Source organism: Chionomys nivalis, chromosome 18 (genome assembly GCF_950005125.1).
Source record: "Chionomys nivalis chromosome 18, mChiNiv1.1, whole genome shotgun sequence".
In the NCBI taxonomy this organism is placed as follows: Eukaryota; Metazoa; Chordata; class Mammalia; order Rodentia; family Cricetidae; genus Chionomys; species Chionomys nivalis.
In genome coordinates, this window is record NC_080103.1 from 28,221,270 (window position 1) to 28,242,615 (window position 21,346).

The 21,346-nt window shown below is 43.0% G+C and overlaps 1 protein-coding gene across 2 annotated transcripts; it reads left to right on the forward strand.

Moving 5' to 3' along the window:
• The first annotated feature begins 88 nt into the window (after nt 1-88).
• Nucleotides 89-20,851, forward strand: Extl2 (exostosin like glycosyltransferase 2). 2 transcript variants are annotated; one of them, XM_057794231.1, is made up of 5 exons: nt 89-491; nt 3,481-3,555; nt 14,869-15,296; nt 16,315-16,385; nt 18,895-20,851. In XM_057794231.1, exons 2-5 carry the CDS (start codon nt 3,551-3,553, stop codon nt 19,378-19,380), a joined length of 990 nt encoding a protein of 329 aa, XP_057650214.1. In that variant the 5' UTR covers nt 89-491; nt 3,481-3,550; the 3' UTR covers nt 19,381-20,851. The 2 variants fall into 2 exon arrangements, with proteins under 2 accessions (XP_057650214.1, XP_057650215.1); XM_057794232.1 differs by lacking the exon at nt 89-491 and adding an exon at nt 935-1,128.
• The last annotated feature ends 495 nt before the right edge of the window (nt 20,852-21,346 follow it).

Sequence of the window (21,346 nt, forward strand, 5' to 3'; positions counted from 1 at the left end):
CGGGCCGCGCAACGCGTCCTGGGACGGGAAAGCGGGAGGCGGGGTGGGGGCTCGGGCGGGGGCGGGGCTTACGGAGGGAGGAGGCGGGGCTCTGAAGGGCTGCAGAAAGCCCGGGCTGCAAGGCTCCGGGGATCCTCCAGCTGAACCGGGGGTCCTGATCTCACGAAGGAAATCCTCAGCTGCGGCTCTGCAGACGCGGCCGGCTGGGTCCAGGGCCTGCTGTCACCCAGCCGGATCGCCCACCACCAGCGTTCCCGGATGCAGTGAAGCCCGCGCCTGCCCCTTCTGCGTTAACCCCCTGAGGACCTCAAATCCCCGCTGTGCTTGAGGCAGCACCGCTGAAGGACCCAGGCAGCCACGTGCTGCGCCGCCACTGCGCAGGATGCGCGACGATGGCTTCGCGAGGTCAACGCTGAGGGAGTGCACTCCACCCGCGGAAACCGCCACGCGGGACGCGATCGTTGGGTGCCTTGCAAAAGAAACACTTAAAGGTATTGTAAAGAAGTCTTTTAGGAATAGGTACATGGAGGCTGTGGCTTCGTGTTGTTTGTCCCTCCCGGGCAACCTCAGTTGGTTGCAGCCCTGATGGCAAGCGCAAACTCGTCCTATTAGCATCCCGGTCACCCCGGGACAGTAGCTGTCACTATGATCCATTTCAGGAGGTGCAGTCAGAAGCCGGCTGAATGCTGTGGATGAGCCTTACGGGCCTGGGCTGGGTAAAGACACACTCCAGAATCTTTCTGGGGTATTGTTTAGACAAGGTTAGCTGGCCACGTGAAAATTAAAAGTTGTTCCCTAGGAATGGAAACCGAGAAAGAGGGTTTGGCTTTGGGAGGTGGCTGGAAACTACAGAACCGAGCTTCTTGGGAATGCCTATTTGCTTAACAGGAAGTGGAGCGTCACTCAAAGGGAGGGAGGGATGGCCACTCGGGGACTGTCCCCTGCTCTGGGCTCTCACTTTGCGGGCAGTGCGTTTCCTAGGTTATCAATTGGACTGGCGAAGAGGTTGGAAGCCTGGTTTAGGGAAGGGGGTGGGAAAGAGGCAAGCAAAGGAGACTCCCCTTCCGTTTTGTGCGAACCAAACTGGAAATAATCCTGCTGGCCCCACTGCAATCCTCTGCACTGGAGGTGAGGCGACTGTAAAATCCTCTTCCGTTGATTTTATTTTTTCATTTGGGATCTGTGACTGTTTTGCCTTCGTTCTTGGAACTTTATGTGTAGGAGGGATTTATTCTGTAGTTTGATTTTTGAAAATGTATCTTGTAATCTTTTAAAAAAATGTAAACCCTTAAAATCTGCTGGTAAAAAAAACGGCTTAATTCTACATATTAAGTTCTGGGAAGAGCATTTTTGTCTTTGCTTTTCTTGGGTTATATTTGACTATTTAATTTTAAGTGAATATTTTCAATTAATAGCATTTACTTTTTAAAAGATACTTTTGTGTTTAGAGTAGCCTTTGAATCTTGCTTTACTGCATTGCTGGGAAGCCCTAACTGGTTGCAGAGTAAGTAGTTTAAGACTAAATATTTCCATTGCAACTCATTTTTTTTTTCCTTTCAAGACTGCTTAATTTCAGTATGTTGGTGGGGATACATAGAAATAATCAAATTTCAGCAACTGATTTTTAGCCTTCACCTCAAGGTCAGCTGCAAGTTGAGCCTATGAGTTTTTTGTTCTGCATTTGGGAATAAATTCTGTGTTCCGTCTTGCACTACTGTAGATCTGCAGTTGCTTAGCTGGCTTAGGGAGAAACCCACATTACCCGTTACTGAATAGTTTTGAAATACATTAAAGAAAATTAATTTCAGCTCTATCGGTTTCTAGCGACTCCTAGATTTAGCTCCCTCCCTTCAAGATTTAAGATAGATGCTCTCTTGGGGATCTTCTCCTTTCTAAAAGTAGCAGTGCTGTTTCAAATCCTTAAGCCCTGGATAGCATAATGGCCAGTGGCCAATTCAGCATTAAAGGAATTTTTGTTTGCAATATAAAGCTCAGAGAGGGACACTGTTTAAATCAGGAAAAGTTCTAGGGATAGAAATTATTTCCACTATGCCTCCTTCCTTCCTCACTTCCTTCCTTCCTTTCTTTCTCTTTTTTTTTTTTTTTTTTTTTGGTTTTTTTTTTTTTTTTTTTGGTTTTTCGAGACAGGGTTTCTCTGTGGCTTTGGAGCCTGTCCTGGAACTAGCTCTGTAGACCAGGCTGGTCTCGAACTCACAGAGATCCACCTGCCTCTGCCTCCCGAGTGCTGGGATTAAAGGCGTGCGCCACCATCGCCCGGCTCTCTTATTTTTTTTGATCTCGAAAATAATATCTGTCCTGTACATGTTCCCTGTGTATGTTGTGTCAAAATTTGACTCTCTCATTCAGTAATCCGTTTGGTGAGTATCTAGTCTGTGTCACACTCTGTGATGCAACTGGGGCTATAAAGGCAAAGTTCTTTGCCTGGAACAGTTTTCGGGAGAGGACAAGCTGATGTAAAGAGTCCCGTGTTTTAGGGTTGCATGGTGTGTAAGTTATACACAGAAGATGAACTGGGAAGAGTGAAGAGAGACAGCTATCACTCAGGGAGCCTTTCTCTGTATGCTAACCCATTCCTTTTACCTCTGCAATCATTTTTAGCATAAAAAAAAAGAAAAAGATGAATTGGGAGAAAAATGTTTTTGATTTCTCAGCTCTGTTTTGGTGGTCAGTATTTAGCAAGTCTCCAATCAAATGAGGTACTTGGGAAATCCCTAGTCATAATTCTTAATTCCTTCACGCATTACAAGTTCAAATGACTAGGGAAGACCATAAAATAGACACAGTAATAAATGTTCTTACATTAATCAACGTGTTCCTACTGTGAACCTTTAAATATTGGTTTACATTGTCAATTAGTTGCTTTTGATTAATTGTGCATGCTATATGGGGGGCCGGGGGCTAGAAACCCAGCTGTTCAGACATGTGGTTGAAAATTGAAAAATGGAAGCAGAGAGGATTAAAGGACAGGAACTCCTCTTGTTCCAGGTCCTTCCCAATGGCAGACAGCAAGCGTGAGAAGGATACCATCTGTCAACCTCAGTGATCCGGGCTGGCGTTTATCTGCAACCCTGTTTTAGACCCATGGTTTATGAGCTCCTGTGAACTGCTGCCGAACAAAAGGCATTACAGCAGTAGCTAGCAGTAATGGCACATGGAAGTCTAGGAGTTGAATAGTGATGCAGATGATACGCATGGCCCTTGGGTTCACTTCATGGTGTGTTTGCTTGGGTTCTGAGTGTGTCTGTCGGTGTTCAGGAGTTGGGATGATCCCTGTGTCTTCTGTTTCTGGACCCGCCAAAAAGGTCTAAATACAGAAGAGCCGCAGCTGTTAGCATCAACCAGCAGGAAAACACTCATCTTCCTTGTCCCCCAAATGTAATTTTTAGAACATAGAATAGCAATTTTTAATTTAAAAGTCACTCCAAGCATCACAGAAAATTCTTTGATATCTTTTAATAGCACCAAGGAAGACTGTTCCTGTCGAGCACTGAAGCCATAAGGGATGCTGCTGTAAAAAATTAGTTACACAATGAGGTAAGTAACAGATTCTGTTGCTTTAAAAAAAAATACATGGAAAAGTACATACAATAAAATATATCATTTGCTTCTCTGGAGTCTTAAATATTTTTATATTGGCATATAACTAATCTCCAAAACTTTTTCATCTTATAAAACTGAAACTTTATACTCATGAAAAAACAAAAACAAACAAACAAGCAAAAACTAGCCTTTTCTACCTGCTCCCAGCCCTGGGCAATCTGAGTCTACATCCTGTTTCTATCAGTTTGACTAAATACATCATGTTAAGGGAAATCATGCAGTAGTTGTCCCTTTTGTTTGAGTCCTTGTTTAACATAGTTTAACTTCCTTTTTGAGACTGAATAAAAAGTCTATTGTATGTATATACCACACTTCCCAAATAGATGGATTCTCTATTCATCCATGGACACTTGGGTGACCTTTTCTTTCTTTCTTTCTTTTTTTTTAAAGCTATTGTAAATATGACAATAATGAAGTACAGCTATTTTTGTCTGTATTTTTTTCCTTTGGGTTTTTGTTTTGTTGCCACAGGGTTTCACTCGCTAGCCCTGACTAGCCAAGAACCTGCTCACTATGTAGACTAAGTTGGCCTCTTAACACACAGAGATCTGGCTGCATTTGACTCTGCCTTCAAGTGCTTGGAGTAAAGCATATGTCACCATACCCGGCTTAGTTCAAATTTTTGCATTGGTAGTTTTGTTTTCTTGAAAATAAAAGTTCTGGGAGGTATGGAAGCTGTCCCAGCCCTGGGGAGGCTAGGCCACCAGGACTGTAAATTTGATCCCAGTCCTGACTGTATAGTGAGTCTCAAAAAGAAAATTCTAGCTGGAACCAGGACCTACTAGAAAATACCATAAGGCCTCTTTTAGGGTGAATCCACTAAAATCGTAATCCAGATTCTGGGATAAAAATCAATATTTGAAGGTTCCTTTTTGTGGTGTATGGAAGCCTTTTTGAGATTGAACAACTCAGCCTTTTGGCTAAGATCAAGTGTAGTGTCTTCTTTTTTAATCAATTTAATCTGAGGATTGAGCCTATGGCTTTATATATTCTAAGCATGTACTGAGCCTACACCCCAAGCTCCATTACCTCTATATATGAAATACTCTTGTAGCCTGGACTAAAGCTGAAAATAGCATCCCTGCAAAACATGGAGAGAGTACAGAGTTGCTCAAGTGAGTCCGGAGTTTGATTCTGGCCCACCATTGTGTCTGTGGTTCAGGAAATACTTTTCCTATTCTGTCCCATACGTGTGCCTATCTTATTTTTTTCTCTCCAAGAATTATAAATGTTCTCAGTTGGAACTGTTGTATAATGTGAAGGGAGGAAAGTTCTGGCAACTTCCATTGCTATGACTAACTGAGGGTAAGATAAGCTATGTCTGCCCTCCTTCCCACCATGCTGGGCACGTGGTAAGAACCTATAAATATTTGTTGAGAGGACAAGAGCATCATTGGTTGTGTGACCAACCTTCCCCCACTCAAGTGAGAAAGCTGACATGAACTGGTGCTTAGTATCTGAAAATGCTTCTAGGTCATAATTCATATGCATGAATCTGTTTCTCCTCAAGAAGCAGCTTTGAAGACTGCTGAAAACCAGTTTCCACTAGAAGGGAAAGAGTTCCACAAGACAGTCCAGGGATTTGTGACCTGACGGTGTTGTTTCCCACCTCCCCAATCTTCGTTTACTAAAACAGGTAGAGGTTCAAATGAAAAGCGCCTATGTCCTGAAATGGCAAAAACATTCAATTTGCAGATGGACTTGACAACTTTTTTGACCCAGTTCTCAAACGAATTTTGGGCTAGACTCTGCTGGGCTAAAACCACTTTTCTATTTCTAGATTTCTAGATTAGTGTCCATTGATGCCTGGGATCCTTCTAGAGTCCGCAGTGTTCCTTTTAGGAATTAGGGCACTCTTGATCCTCTTCTAGTAGGCTTCCGTTGGATTGGTCATCTTCCAACACGGCATTATCATAATCATCTGTAATTAACTGACAATTCCAAGAGAAACGATCAAAGATTTTATCTATGATAATTCACACCTGTGTGCTTTGAAGGTTGAGAGGACCTCACTGTGTGCCTCTGTGATAAATGGCTGGATCGAGGGAGGCAGGCTGTGCATTAAAAGCAATTTATACATATTTATGTTTTATTTCCCCATAAATGGATGATGATAAGTTCTGGTTATTGATAGTGACTCCCTGGAGCTGTGTTGAGAACATGATGTTCTGAGCAGAAGGAAGAAGGAGGAGCTGAAAGCCCAAGACTGATGACCAGCTTTTGATATAGACTGGCAAGGGAGATCGGGACAGGCAATAGAGACACTGTGTGTAGTGACTTTGAATGCTGTTCCCTCTAACTTGATTTAACGGTACCGAAGTGGCTCACTCACTCTGGCTGCCTGCAGCAGAGGGCTTGACTGTGATGTAATCAGTGCAGAAATGATTTTCTCACCGTATGCCCTGAGGAGTGACCTGGTACCGTAGCACTTACCTAGTCAAATGTGATAGTGTATATATGGAGCTTTAAGAAATAATGTTTTAGTGATTCTGTTTCAGAAGTATAGCTCCAGAAATGCAGTAAAGACAGAGCTAGGCCTTCTAAAGGACAGGGTTTTGCGTGGTTATCAATGATCATGTGTGTCTATATGTCTGTGGAGTATACTGTTACTGGAAAAGATGGGTGGCTTTAACCCTAAGAGTTCATGACTTAGCTGATCAGCATTCATGTAGTTGTATGATTGACTGTTCATAGACATGACAAGATTGCAAGGAACATCTATGACACTGCATGACCTTTTATCTGTATCTTTTGTGTGTCTCTGTGTGTGTATTTATTCCTGCCTTTTGAAGCTTATGATTAACACAGAGTAACTTTAAGTATTTTTTGATATGTTTAGTCTTGCAAAACAAGTAACAGAAGTCAAGAATCTGGTGAGCTCTTTGGGAGAAAGTAAGAAGCCAGAACTGACAGAATGAATGAAGGGCAGTGTGACATTTCTGAAGTAACAGTGACAAAAATGGATTTCTGAATATGAACAAAAATCCAACCTGGGCTTGGAGAGATGGCTCAGTGGTGAAGTGTAAATGGAGGCTTTTTCAGTCCCCAACCCAGTCCCAAGGCTCTTTTAGAGTAACCACTCTGAGGCTTAATATTAATTCCTAAGTGTTTGGCCTATTAGCTTAGACTTATTATTAACTAGCTCTTGCACCTTAAATTAACCCATTTCTATTACTCTATTATGTATCTATTTTCTATTATACACGTATTTTACCAAAAGACTCATGGATTATTACCTCACACCTTACTTCAGCAGCTGCTGGAGTCTCTTCCACTCCACCCTTTTTCTCCTTGTGTCTGTTTGGATTTCCCACCAGGCATATTCTGCCTGACTATTGGCCAAATCAGCTTCTATATTAACCAATGGTAATAAAACATAATCACCGCCTACAGAGAGACATCCCACATCAGTGAAGAGCACTGATTGCTCTTCGAGAGGACCCAGGTTCAGTTCTCACTTCCCCATGCCTGTGTGACAGGAGCCTCTCCCCACACAAAATAACTAAATGTAATGAAAGAGATACATCCACTGGGGAGAAGGTGCTGGAGGTGTGGCTGTAACACCGGGAACTGAGATCTGTCTCCATGCCTGAGGAGCACATGGGGTGGAGGGCAGGGAGGACAAGTTGTAAAGTGCAGGTGATATTTGAAAGATTTGATGGGGCAAAGTTTGTTCAGATTGGCAGAAGGAAGCGTACGTAAATGGCTAAGACAGGAGACAGATGGGCTTGCTGTATGTCACCAGCCCCTTTGCCTCAGTTCAGTGTCATTTGCACGCAGTATACCTGGCCAGACGCTGCTAGGCAATCGGCAGCTGTGTCTTCCCGCTCATCTCGCAGGTCTATAGAGGGAAGCCCCACGTTCTGAAATGACCTTTGCGTTTCACCTTGGGAGGGTTTTCTCGTCTGGCAGAGGAAGGCCTTTCTCTGAGCATCTGTAGTCTATAATCATCAGTTTTTATGCAAGTACATATCCTGGAGAATGAGCCCAAAGAGAAACAGTCTGTGCTGTATCGGGCAGATCGCGCAGCGAAATGGCAGAATAGTTATCATTCTTGTACCATCTGTGGCATCAAGATGAAGGCGGCAGATCCGCTTTGTCTGGTGCCAAGCCGCTCGCTGTGTTTCTACCTGATGAGCCAGAGGACATTTTTTGTTCCTGCTCCACTCTGACATATTTGTTTACAGCTTCTCTCTGCATAATGGTGGCTCTTTCAGGCTGAAGCAAGTAGCCCCAAGAAAAGAATTTAGCAGTACTGCACTGCTTCTGGGGACTGTTGGTAGGGAGCGCGTCTTGGAAAATTCCTATTTCCTTTTCCATTTAAAGGCATACACGTATTTGTAACTCACAGTTCATTTGCCGTGTATCGTTTGCTCTCTTACTTTATCTTATGTCCATATCTAAAATGTTTCCAACAATCGTCTTCCAGAAACCACTTCCCTCAGAAATGTAAACTTTCCTCACGTCATAAGTCAGCAGTTCCACAGCTCAGCGTTTGCCCAACAGAAGCCATGGCAAATGTCTGCATAAACATTTGCTCACAAATGTTCATTGCAGCAATATTGATAATAGCCCAAATATGGAAACAACCAAAGTACGCAGCCGTTGATGAGCAGATAAGCAAAATGCGAACTGTCTGTATTCTAGAACATTATCTGGGAGCGAAAATAGAATGGGGGGGAGGCCTGAGAAGGAGGCATCAGTACATTCCGTGCTCGCAGTGCAAATGTGACAATCCCCAGAACTGGCGTAAGTGCCAGGCAGGCGTGGCAGGCCCCCTAGTCCCTGTGCTCCCTCCAGAGGCAGAGATAGAGTCTCTGGGGCAAGCTGACTAGCTGGACTAGCCAAATATGCAAGTTCTTGAGTCAGCAGAGACCTTGCCGCTAATGAAGTTAATAAAGTGGATAGTGATTGAGGAAGATAAGCAATGCCGGCCTCTAGCTTCCACACACGTGTGTGCCCACCCACATTCCAAGTCCATATGCGCAGACACACATCATGTACACATGCATGCCAAAAAGAGATGCTTAAATCTGTGTATGAAGTTTGAAAATGTTTTTGCTAAGTAAAAGGAATAAGATATAAAAGCCAACCGGGCGGTGGTGGCACACTCCTTTAATCCCAGCACTCGGGAGGCAGAGGCAGGCAGATCTCTGTGAGTTCGAGGCCAGCCTGGTCTACAAGATCTAGTTCTAGGACAGGCTCCAAAGCTACAGAGAAGCCCAGTGTCAAAACAAACAACAACAACAACAAAAAAGGTATAAAAGCCATATATTGTATAGTTGCATTCATAGAAATGTCTAGAATAGGCAAATTCATTGAGACAAAAAGTAAATTTGTGATTTTCTGGAGCTGGGAAAGGGTGAGATTAATGGAAATTGAAGGGACTGATCATAGGCCTGAGTTTCCTTGTGGGCACCGAAGGTGTTTTCAAAATAAATCTTGAATGAACGTATTGGCACTTGCTTGCATTTTTAGCACTCGGGATGCTGAGGCAGCAAGATTGAGAATTTGAGGCCAGCCTGGGCTACAAGTCAAGACTCCATCTTAAAAACAAGCAAACAGTAACAACAGCAACAACAACAATAAAACAGTCATGATGTTTCCAAAACTCAGGATATTAAAAGAACACACTGAACCATATTCTTTAAATAGGTGCATTTTATGGAAGGTGACATCTTGTTGAAACTATAAAAATGTTCTTATTCAAATAACTAATTTTTACATCACTTGCCAGGTGTTTTAGGGACAGCCATGCCATAGTGGACAGTCATAGGCTAGGCTAGCCAGATGAGCTTGCCTTGGTTCTCCTGCTGCTGCTGCTGCTGCTGCTGCTGCTGCTGCTGCTGCTGCTGCTGCTGCTGCATAGCCCAATGCAGCTGCATGACTGCAAGTGTCCCTCCCCAGACCTCCACCTACTGATCTATAGAAAGAAGAAGTTGGCTTTAGAGGCCTCTAAGATCCTCCTGTCCAAGGATTGTCTTTTCAGGGAGGCGAGCAAATATTGGGACATCTTTGGCAGCTTTATCCCTTGTTTGAGCATAACAAATAGCAGTGGATTCTCTGGTAGTCTTTCTCTCTATGTTCAAGTGGATTTTCCTAGGCAACTGAAAAGCAGAGCAAGGCTTCTCCACCTTGGTGCATTGAGCACAACAGGCTCCATACTACTCTGCTGTGGGTGCCGTCCTGCTCATTGTGATGTGTTCCAGTACTCCTGACATCTACCCTCTAGATAGCCATGGTGTCTCCCCTTCAGTCGTGACAACTCAAAATGTCTCCAGGCTTGGCCAGCTATCCTTGAATAGTACAACCATCCATGGTTGAAAAACCTCTGTAGTAGAATAGCAATTTATCAAAATAACCAAAAGGATGGATGTGTTCTTTACCCATGCAGAACTAAGATATGAACCCAACCGCAAGTTGAAATAATCACTGGGAGAACCTTGATTTTTTTATTTGGAGACACGGAGACAAGAAGGACCTTTGCTGTGTTCTGTTGATATTTGTGGTGTTTATTAGTTATCTTTCAACTAGTGTGGTTGTGGGGACGAGAGAAAATAGACTAAGAGCTGTCAGCTGGGTATAGTCTCAGCACTAGGGAGGCAGAGGCAGGTGGAGCTCATAATTCAAGCCTATTCTGGTATACAAAGCGAGTTCCGATCAACCATGGCTACACAGAGACTTTCTCAAAAGACGGGGAAAGAAGCTGTGAGATCCCCTTCAGAGCGAGAAAGAGTGTCAGTAAATATGCACAGACATGATTTTAAAACAGAAAAAAAAAAAAAATAAAGGAAAAAAGTTGGTGTTAAAAGCAGGGTACCCAGCTTTTTTTACTTCTTATTTCTTCACCTCTTGCTGGTGTGCTCTTTTATGTCCCATTCAAAGCTGTGGGTTAGGTGATAGGTTCTATCTTTAGAAAACGAAACAAAGACTTGAACTATCAAGACTTGAACTATCCAAAGTGTATCAGGGTTTTTTGCAACAAGCCTACAATAGAGTGCTAACCCTCAGCCATGCTAAAGGAGTGTGCGCCTTGTACAGCCGCTTGGAAAGTCCTTTCTTACTCTTCTAGGCAAGTTAAGGAATTTGCATAATTTAATTAAGGTACATTATTTAATAAATACCAAATGAAATATTTATGATCTATCGCTAAAGACATAAATTATTCAGCTCTCCTGAAACCTGTCTGATACAAGTAAAGTTGAGGCTTAGGAGGTGTTTGGAAGGGAAAACTTGTGTGATGGCACAGGGAATAAGCTCCACTTTAGGGGTGTAAGCGAAAGGGAAGCTGTCGCCCTGGAGTGTGTTTAATATTGTCAAAAGTTTGCAATTATCAACAGTAATTAATCTCCATTACTTTTTCCAAATTAGACTGCCGGTAGTGAGTAGGTGGAAACATTTCCAAGGTTTAGAATATGTCGTGTCTGTCGAGCTCCATAGAGCAGTACAAAGCTCTTGATCTGGTGTTCTTTAATGCAGTTGGCAAAACCTTCCTTCCCCGAGTGTTTATAACTCACCATGCAGAGCTGAGCATGTGTTTTAGGAGACCTGTTTTTAAATTCAGTGCCGAAAGGATTTTCGAGCCTTTGGAATCGAGATTATTAATTCCTGCGTCTTACCTTTGGTTGACTATCTTGGCAGTCTGTTTTTAGGAAGAGAGCACATGGAATGAAAATGTTGTGTTCCAAAGCCTTAGATTACTGTTCTTGAAAAATAATTACATGAAAGCTGAGGTTACTAATTGTATTCATGCCTCAGAGTGAGGCCATGATAGAGGCAGAAGCACAAAATTGCTTTTCTTGACAGAACAAACTACAGAAAGTAGTCCAAGACCAAATGCCCTTGAAAACTTGCCAGAAATCTGTCTGTCTAAGGAATACTGCATTTCAAGTCTGGGCTGGAAACGTGAGAGGCTTTGTGGCTTGTGAGTAAGCCCTTCCCAAGGTAGACATGATGGTGCATTCCTGTAACCCCGGCACTCCGGAGACTGAGGAAGGAGGACTGTGCCTGCAGGGTCAGCCTGCACTGTGAAGACAAGAGACCCTGCCTCAGATAAGATACAGTTAAGCCGCACTTGAGTCAGGACACTGTCCCATCAGGGATTGTATGTGTGCCCTGATCTGCATCCTCAGAAGCTTAAATGCAAGGTGTGAAAACTAATCTACGTGGTTCTTCTCTGGCCATGAAGCAAGGTCATGGGTGCGTGGTGATGATTTTAACACAATACCCCTGCAAGATGTCCTCTGTGCAGAAGGAAAGATGGCTTCGCCTGGTCTAAGGGGTTGTTGGTGGGACAATGGCCTAGCTACAGCTGCCCGAGTTCAACCATGGCTGTGAAATGAAGACCTTCAGTGTGCTCTGTGTGCACACACTACTACTACACCTTTCCAAGAAGGTGGAAGGAAGCAGCGTGGTACATAAAGGCAGTTTTCTATTAAGAAGAGTAGAGTCGTGCTCTATCCTGGTCCATGCCTTAGCTGTGGTTGGTTTCCAATGAGAAGTCCTAAGAGCTTCTTCATCTTTTATCAGAGTGTCTGTTTACTGTGTAATCTAGGAAGAGAGATTGTTTCAATAGGAACGAAAAGGGAGTAGAGGATGGATCAAAGTCATCGGGCCTAATACACAAGTTTGAGATTAGCCTGTGCTATATAATCCAAGGCCAGCCAGAGCTTTGTCCCAAAACCTTGTCTCAAAACAAATAAACAGGTAATAATGATTCCATATTCTTTCTTTCTCTGTGTGTAAGGGATGTAGTGTGTGTGTGTGTGTGTGTGTGTGTGTGTGTGTGTGTGTGTTCACATGTATATAGGAAGGGTAGAAGTCAGTTTCTGGTGTAATGATCCTCGGGCTCCAGTCACCTTGATTATTTGAGACAGGGTCTCTCACTGGGACATGGACACTAAGGTCCACTGGCTGGCCAGTAAACACCAAGAATCCACCTGCCTCTGTCTCTGCTGTGCTGGGATTACAGGCCTTGCTACCATACCCAGCTTTTCACAGCAGTGCTAAGGATCAAACTCAGATACTTGCATGGCAACACTTCCCCCAGGGAGCTGTCTCTCCCAGACCCTCTTATTCTTTCTGATCCTAAGAAATTTGTTGATCTAAAGGTACTTTTAGAATGTTGACCAGAAATTCCTAGTTGATTTTTTTTTTAATATCGTCTCTTCATTAGTGAGGTTTTTTTTTTTCTTAGACAATCTATTTTCCCCAATACTGGCTTTTGTACTTACTTGTACAGTAGGTCCTAGGTGTGAGGACTGGCCCCAGGGTGCTATGAGGCCAAAGGAGGAAAGGCAGACAGATCCGGAATTTATTGGGGAATTGGCACGGAAGTGTGACACCCGATGGCAGAAGCACCAGCCAGACCTCCTGAGGTATGGGTCAGCAAAAGGTGTATTTACAGGGTGAGGCGGATGTGACCATCTTCTCTAGATTGTAGCTGGTTTATTTTAAGATAATCTTAAGGACTCCAGCACCTGCTTTCAGTGGGGTCTGATAGGAAGGCCTGGCGATTCCCATGGTTTTATCTGTTTCTGGTATGCTGGGAAACTATAGAGAGAAATCCAGCTTCCTACTGGGGCGGTCACAGAGGTGACATCCAAAGACGGCTGCAGCTATGATGAGCCGAATTCCTACACTGACAAAACAGATACCGACACAGTTGCCAGAATACAACATAAGGACATGTCTGCAAAGTCTAGTGGAGGTTTGTGGAGTAATCGTCTGGAATCAGAAGCAGGGGTAATTAAAAACCATCAGTGTAAGAACAGGAGGTAGCAATCCTGGAAATGATAATGTGTGGAGTCAAAAAGTCATTTCTACGTCTGTAAAACTGGCAGTAAGATTTAACCTTCTTAACGTATGTGTACTTGAGAGGTTGATTAGTTAAACTTTCTGACTAGTGGATGTCCAAGCTGCCCTCACTTGTTATCTCTTCACTCCTGCTACTCCATGGCTGGATCTGGAAGACCGTTTTGTTTGAGGTAGGGTCTTAGTATATATTATGTAGCCCAAGCTGGCCTGGAATTGGCAGTCCCCCTGCCTCAGCTCTTGAATGCTGGGATTGCGGTATGCATCACCATGCCTTGTGATCTATGCTGTGAGATGTGGTCCTTTGGAAGTACAAGAGCCCTGTCTTAGTTACTGTTCTGTTGCTGTAGAGACACCATGGCCAAGGCAAGTCCTACAAAAGAAAGCATTTAATTGGTGCTTGCTTAGGGTTGCAGAGGGTTAGTCCCTCATTATCATGGTGGGGAGCATGGCGCAGGCATGATGTGGGAGAAATAGCTGAGAACTTCTTGATCTCTGTAGGCATCAGGCTGAGAGAGACAAAAACAAGACACAGGGTTGGGGGAGCTGTGAGAAAGAGAGGAGATATTAGCCTGGAATGGGCTTTTGAAACTTCCAGTGACCCACCCCCTCCAAGAAGGCCACACCCCCTAATCTTCCCAAACAGTTAATCATCTGGGAACTAAGCTTGCAAATATAAGAGCCTGTGGGTGGGGCTATTTTCATTCAAATCACCACAAGCCCCTACTTCAGCCTGTGGGTGAATCCAGCCTGAACAGCACAGCCCACAGTGATGAACAGCCTGGCCTCTAGGGACAGATTTTCCTGATGTAAAACTCAAATTGTTTGATAGCCCTGGAAAAGTTATTGAACCCCTGTGAGCATCTAAACTATCAAATGAGAAGATGAAGGAAGAATAGAGTGGAAGGGGATGGGGGCGGGGTGAAGAGGAGGAGGAAGAAAAGAGCAGCCATGGCTGCAGCGCCTGCAGTATCAGGCTGGTCAACATTCTAACTACCATGGCGGGGGCGGGGCCAGGAGTGGCCAGCCCTGAGGTACTCTTGACAGTTGATGACTCTGGGTGAGAGGGAGGCAGTTTTTTGTTTTTGTTTTTTCTCTCTTTTTTTTTTTTTGCTTGTTGTTTTAAGGGTGTGGCCCCTTGGAAGTGGAATACACTCCAAGGGAGGAACCCAAGCTTAGGTGCATATGATCAGCAGAAATTGAACTCTGTGGGGTATTGTAAGGGATGAGAAAGTGATGGTGGGGTCTGGGAGGAGTGGGAAGGGAGTATGATCAGAATACATTGTATGACATTCTCAGAGAATTGATAAAATTATTTTTTTAAAGAATAGAAGTAAGACTTCATTTTTTTTTAATGTTAGGCCAAATAATTTCATGAAAGAATGGAGACGCCAATTAAAATCCATGCTAAGAGTGTTGTGTTCTCTATTCCAGGTGTTGCCACATCTGCAAACTTCCTGGAAGAGTCATGGGGATCCGAGTGCTCCGTTTCTCCCTGGTGGTCATCCTCGTGTTACTGCTCGTGGCTGGAGCTCTGACCAATCTGCTCCCCACCGTCAAAGAGGACAAGATGCTCACCCTGCGCAGGGAAGTCAAACCCCCGAGCACACCCGCCCTGGACTCCTTCACTCTCATCATGCAGACGTACAACAGGACAGACCTCTTACTGAGACTGCTGAACCACTATCAGGCAGTGCCAAATCTGCACAAAATGATCGTGGTGTGGAACAACGTGGGCGAGAAGGGACCGGAGGACTTATGGAATTCTCTCGGGCCACACCCCGTCCCTGTCCTCTTCAAAACACAGACAGCCAACAAGATGAGGAATCGACTCCAGGTCTTCCCCGAGCTGGAGACCAACGGTGAGTCAAAACTGGGCTCTGCAACTGACAGGGCGTGTGTGGGTGGGCGGACGGACTGCTGACTTTTAGGGGAGTTATCATTAATAAAAGCACTTTGAAACATTTAAGCGATTTCCAGGTTTCTAACAAGCAGTTTCCTAGTGGAGGGGATCACATGCATCTTGTAATGATAACAAAGAAGGTAATGTTAAAATATTTTTCAATAAAATACTTTTCAAAGGTATGCCACGTGGCATAGTACTTGCAGAGTGTATATTATTCACTAAGAAAAAGTCATAAGATGACTGTCCCAGCCAGGGTTACTATTGCTGTCATAAAACACCGTGACTTGGGGAGGAAAGGGTTCATTTGGTCTACACTTCCACATCACTGTTCATTACTGAAAAAGTCAGGACAGAAATTCAGACAGAACAACAACCTGGAGGCAGGACCTAATACAGAGGCCGTGAAGGGGTGCTACTTACTGGCTCCCTCCCCATGACTCGCACAACTGCTTTTTTTATAGAACCTAGAACCATCAGCTCAGGTAACAACACCACCCACAATGGGCCAGACCCTCCCCTATCAATCACTAATTAAGAAAATGCCCTAAAAGCCTGCCTACAGCCCAGTTTTATAGAGGCATTTTCTCAGTAGAGGCTCCCTCCTCTCAGGTATCTATAGCTTGTGTCAAGTTCGCATAAAGCCAGCCAGCGCAGCCTGCACAATTTATGCTTAATGTATTTGTATCACTCTCTTCTTCCCATGTATAACAGTTTCTCCAGGGTGGGATTTTCTTAAAAGAACCTTGGCTGTATTTAAGGGTTCATTTCTGGTTGATGGACTATAATTGCATGTTGATATTTCCCCACAGGGAAATACCCTACGAGACAGATCTTTCTAAAAATACATTTTTAATTTACTAATTGGGTTCAGAAACACTCAGTTTGAACTGTATGTGTAAACGCAACTGTATCTTCTTGATTTTTGTATTCATTTCCAGACTGTTGAATGTATTTTTTTTTCTTTTCCATTGCAGCAGTATTAATGGTAGATGATGACACACTCATTAGTGCCCAGGATCTTGTTTTTGCTTTCTCAATTTGGCAGGTAATGTTTTTATATCTTTTATGACAATCTATGGGTAAAGTTTTATCTCTGTAATACCTAACCAGGGCAGCTTAGTTTAATATGGAGGCCACTAAAACCGTGTAGGCAGTATCTAAACCATAGCTGAAATTGTCACGGGCCAGTCAAGAGTTTCCGAACTTAATTAAGACACCATGAAAATTAGCTTCCCATTTTGGCGTAGCGGGAAGCAAAATTGGAATTAGCTTCCCAAGAAGAATGAAGGGATCTGGCTCAGCCAAACTACAATGCAGATGTTTTCCCCAGACCATTCCTGTCTCAAATGGGAAATGTTTCTGTGTGTTCACAATGTAAGAAACTTGTTGTAAAGGGAAGCATTCATCGCCTCAACAAGACTGCAGCCTAGTGCAAACCGTGTTGAGAAATTCTGAGGTAATAATGGTGTGTGTGCCGTTGCGGTGGCAGGTGTTTGTTTTGGCGTGGTTTTTCCTACATGCCGGCTTGAACAATCAGGCATCAATTGCTCGCTAGCTCCCCCACTGAGCATACACGATGACAGCTGAGCTTTACGTGCTGCTTTATGAACTGCCGGAATCCAGAACTGTGGGCAGATCTTCTTATTAAATACTTCGCTATCCCGGATGGTCAGGTTCGCAGTAAATCCTCCCTCAGAGCCACGTGGGACATGGAGGGCAGGTGGTGACAGTGCCCTGCCATCCCTGTCTTCCGAAAGCTGCAGTTTTTAATTTCATGCCTCACATATTGATTAGCGAACTGTACCTTTTTTTTCTACATTAACAGTTTTTTTTTTTTTTTCCCTGCCCTGTAAATAAAATCTTTTTAGGCAAAAAGTTCTAATATTTCAGCCATGGGATTTCTACTTAAGGTTAAAAAAAATTTAGTCTACCCTAAATATAAAGATAGAATCAGGTACAGTGTAAAGATGTGATTTGTTAGAGCAATGAACTATAAATAAATATAAATCGTATTTTAAGTTTTAGACATAAAATATCAACAAGCACACAGGAGTGTCTGTGTGGTCAGTGTCCTGCATCTCTTCATAATTTGGTGTGTGTGTGCATAAGATGGCAAAGACAGTCACCTGTGCCTACACATGTCTGTCCCCGCCCCACCTTGGTTCCTTCCCCTGGCTTTCTCCAGAGTGTGAGAATTTTCAGTATTTGGTCGACGTAAGTGATTCTTCTTTGGAGCCTACTAGCCTTTATCCTCCACTCATCTATCACCTGAGCATCCTCTCTGCCTCCAGCAACACAGTGATCACTAACCTCAGTGCACCCACCTGCCTCACCCAACTGCCTTGTTTATAGCCTTCTGACCTCTGCAGGCGTGGTGATCCCCACTCCCATGTGTGAATACCCTCACTGTACTCTGAGCTCCTTGAAATTTAATTCAGCCTAGACTTAGTGTGTGCATGTGTGTGTGTGCATGTGTGTGTGCGCGCGTGCGCCTGTCCCTTGCCTGGTCAGATAAAACTCAAACTGGGTGAAGTTCACATTATTCATGAGAATGAATTAAACTGTTAAACTTTCAGTTCTGTAAATTCAACATTTTCTTTTGTTTGCTGTTTTTTGTTTTACCTTTAGGGAGTCCTTCCTTAATATGATTGTTTTTGCTACTATCTATTCTTTCTTCAAAGATCCTTTATCTCTTATCTGTATGTGTGTGTAAATATGTAACTTATGTTTCATTACTTTTTTAAATTTACATTAAATTCCTTTTTGAAAAGGAAATATCTAAATCTGAAAGGGCATAAAAGTTAAAATTTTAACAATATTGAAATTGCTTAAAATCAATAGTGACTTTCAAGAACATTAAAATCAACACAGGAAAAAATAAATATTGAAAAGCAGTAAAAGTCAGCTCTATGGATATATATGTTTATATACATGTAAGAGATTAGAATAGTTTTTCAAATGATCACTCAAATCTTCTATAATAATATTCATGTGATCAACTTTTCTTGTTTGTTTGTTTGTTTGTTTTTTTGTCTTTTGGGTTTTTGTTATTGTTTTGGAGTGAGGTAATTTTTGGTTGGTTTGGTTTAGTTTTTTGAGTCAGGGTCTTTCTATATAACCCTGCCTGTCCTGGAACTCACCCTGTAGACCAGACTGGCCTCAAACTCACAGAGGTCCGCCTGCCCCTTCCTCTGGATTGCTGGGATTAAACGTGTGTGCCACCACACCCATCGTGATCAACTTTTCTTACAGCATACTTTGAAGGACTAGACTCCATGGTAACTAAAATTTGTTAGATCAGATGTTATAATCAGGGGACTATTTGTAATAATTTTTCAGAGAGATTTTGGTTATGGTGGAACTTAAGCTTATCAGGAGACAAAGTTATGAGGTTGTCCAGAATTAGAGGAAATTGGGGTGTTAACTAAGGGGGGGAAATGTAGAAATAAGGGCAAGTTGACAGGCAAATCAGCCACCTCCTCTGTAATAAACGTTTTGTCTATGTCATCTCTAAAGAAATGCCACACTAATTATTCCTTTCCTCCTCTCCTCAGCAATTTCCTGATCAGATTGTAGGATTTGTACCTAGAAAACACGTTGCTACTTCCTCTGGTATCTACAGTTATGGGGGTTTTGAACTGCAGACACCGGGACTTGGAAATGGTGACCAGTACTCCATGGTGCTTATCGGCGCCTCCTTCTTCAACAGCAAATACCTGGACCTCTTTCAGAGACAGCCTGCAGCCGTCCACGCGCTGGTCGATGAGACTCAGAACTGCGATGATATTGCTATGAATTTCGTGGTCTCCAAGCACACTGGGAAGTCTTCGGGGATATTCGTGAAACCTATAAACATAATCAATCTGGAGAAAGAAACCAATGGCTATTCTGGAATGTGGCATCGGGCAGAGCACTTTCTGCAAAGATCTTACTGCATAAATAAGCTCGTTAATATCTACGATGGCATGCCCTTAAAATACTCCAACATTATGATTTCCCAGTTTGGTTTTCCATATGCCAACCATAAAAGTAAAATTTGAACCAAAAACAGTCAAAAACAAACCCGGAACACCGGTAGGTTTTTGAATGGCTTCTCCATGCTGTGTAATTTTGGTTTTCAAGCAACACCATGAACTTTTGTCTAGTTCACAAGTCTCTACCATAGAAACAAAACAAGAAACATATGCAGTATTTCTAGTATATAAACCCCATGCACTGTAAAAGCCAAGAAGCCCGTCTTACCGAGACAGGCCCGTTCGTGAAGAGCTTTTGTCCAAGGTTGTTACTCCTTGGTGGTGATATTATTGTTTACATCTCGAGACTGCTCTCCAACTTGTTTGAGCGAGCCCTGGCATCTGCCTTAAGGACCTACAGCAAGCTACTTCCAGGACCAGACTCAAAAGAAACCCTTTCTAGCTTTTCAGTGAAGGTTAGTTGTTTTTATCTGAAGCCTGAAATGCTTCTTCAGCTAATGCCTGTGGTATAGGGAAAAGCCATGTAAAGAGACTGTAGTCTTGAACCCATGTCAAGAACCAGGAAAATTCCCGGTTGCCTGTGTCCCTTGTGGCCCTTCTAACCAGAATTAACTGTGCCCGGCATGGTTTTGACCAAGGCGTCAGTGCTGGTAATTTTCTGTGTTAAGCCTCTGGTGACTGGGAGGTTAAGTTTTCACGTCTGACCAGTCTAATTGTTTGCTTGGTGTTTCTGTGAGCCTACCCTGCATGGATCACTACAATGTGCAGCCAGCCCATGTCTCTCATATGCAACCTATATGCAACAAGGAGTAAATGTGTCACTGCAATCTGTCACTGTGTGTGACCATGAGAATGTACGTTCTTTCTTACATTTTACAAAATGTTTAATAAATAGTATTAAAGAACTTCTGAAAGAATGGTTAAGTAGAAGCAGCAGAAATTAAAGACCTTAGTATCAAAGACCTTTATTATTAAAGCATACGCTATCCTGTAGATATTTAATAGCTGTGTTATACAGAGATGTTTGCATCCAGAACCCTGGATTTTGTTGGTATGTTTTTTTAAGTTCCAAGGCACTATTCATCATGATAATCCAATTATATAGTTGAAAATAAAGAAAGAACTGAGCCATCGTGTGAGAAGACTGTGGGATACCCACAGTTGTTCACTGTTCCTATTGCTATCACCTGCTCTTTCTCGTGGGAACCATGTGTCTGTGACCTGTCTGGTATTTTTATAGTTTGTCCTTGCTCACCTCTCCTCCATCAGGCATCTGTGTGTCACTGTTTTTCTCTTTTTATAAGGCCGATGCATTTTCAAAGGTGTGAAAAAGCAGAACAATGGCAGCTGAAGCTGCCTGTGATGTCTTCCTGCTGTCAGCCCAGTGTCTGTCTAACAACGGAGTGTATATGTGTGTCTTAATGCAATATTTTTTTTTAACTTGACCTCATTAAAAGTCATGCTTTCTCCAAATTTGGCAGTAATTTTTTGCCTCTTGGTAGTCCACAATCCAATAAATAAACTTCAACTCTTCCGATGTTCTGTGTTAATGACTGAGTGGGCTACTTTTGTGGTGCCTTACATATTTCTCCATGCTCTAAAATACTACTGACGATGAAGTTGAAAACTTGATATATTCACCGACCGGGAAACTATTCCTGGATTTAATTTCTTATCGGTGTTTTAAAATCGAAGTACAACATTATAGCATATAAATGGTAACGTGGTCTCACATATTATAGATTAGTCAGCAAGAGTACATTTTGGTCTACACACAACTCCTGCTCTGTGATTTGCTCCCTATGACCATCTTCCCATGAATACCTCTTACTCATGCCCTCATGATCCAAAAATGACTTGTGCAGGCTCAAAACTACACCCATGAAACAGTGTATTTAGCTCAGGCGTGAAGCCTGCAGGCTCTGCCTTTAGACTCTGGGCTCGAATCCTTGCTAGGCATCTCATTATTTAACCAGTCCAGGCTCATATTTTTTCATCAAAATATGTTTGTGTTTCTTCATTTTTCTTAAGT

What these genes read in the sequence shown, in the direction of transcription:
- Extl2 (XM_057794231.1), top strand. An exon ending in CCCCGAGCTGGAGACCAACG is followed by an intron (nt 15,297 to 16,314) that starts GTGAGTCAAAAC and finishes TTTCCATTGCAG; the next exon opens with CAGTATTAATGGTAGATGAT. An exon ending in TTGCTTTCTCAATTTGGCAG is followed by an intron (nt 16,386 to 18,894) that starts GTAATGTTTTTA and finishes TCCTCTCCTCAG; the next exon opens with CAATTTCCTGATCAGATTGT.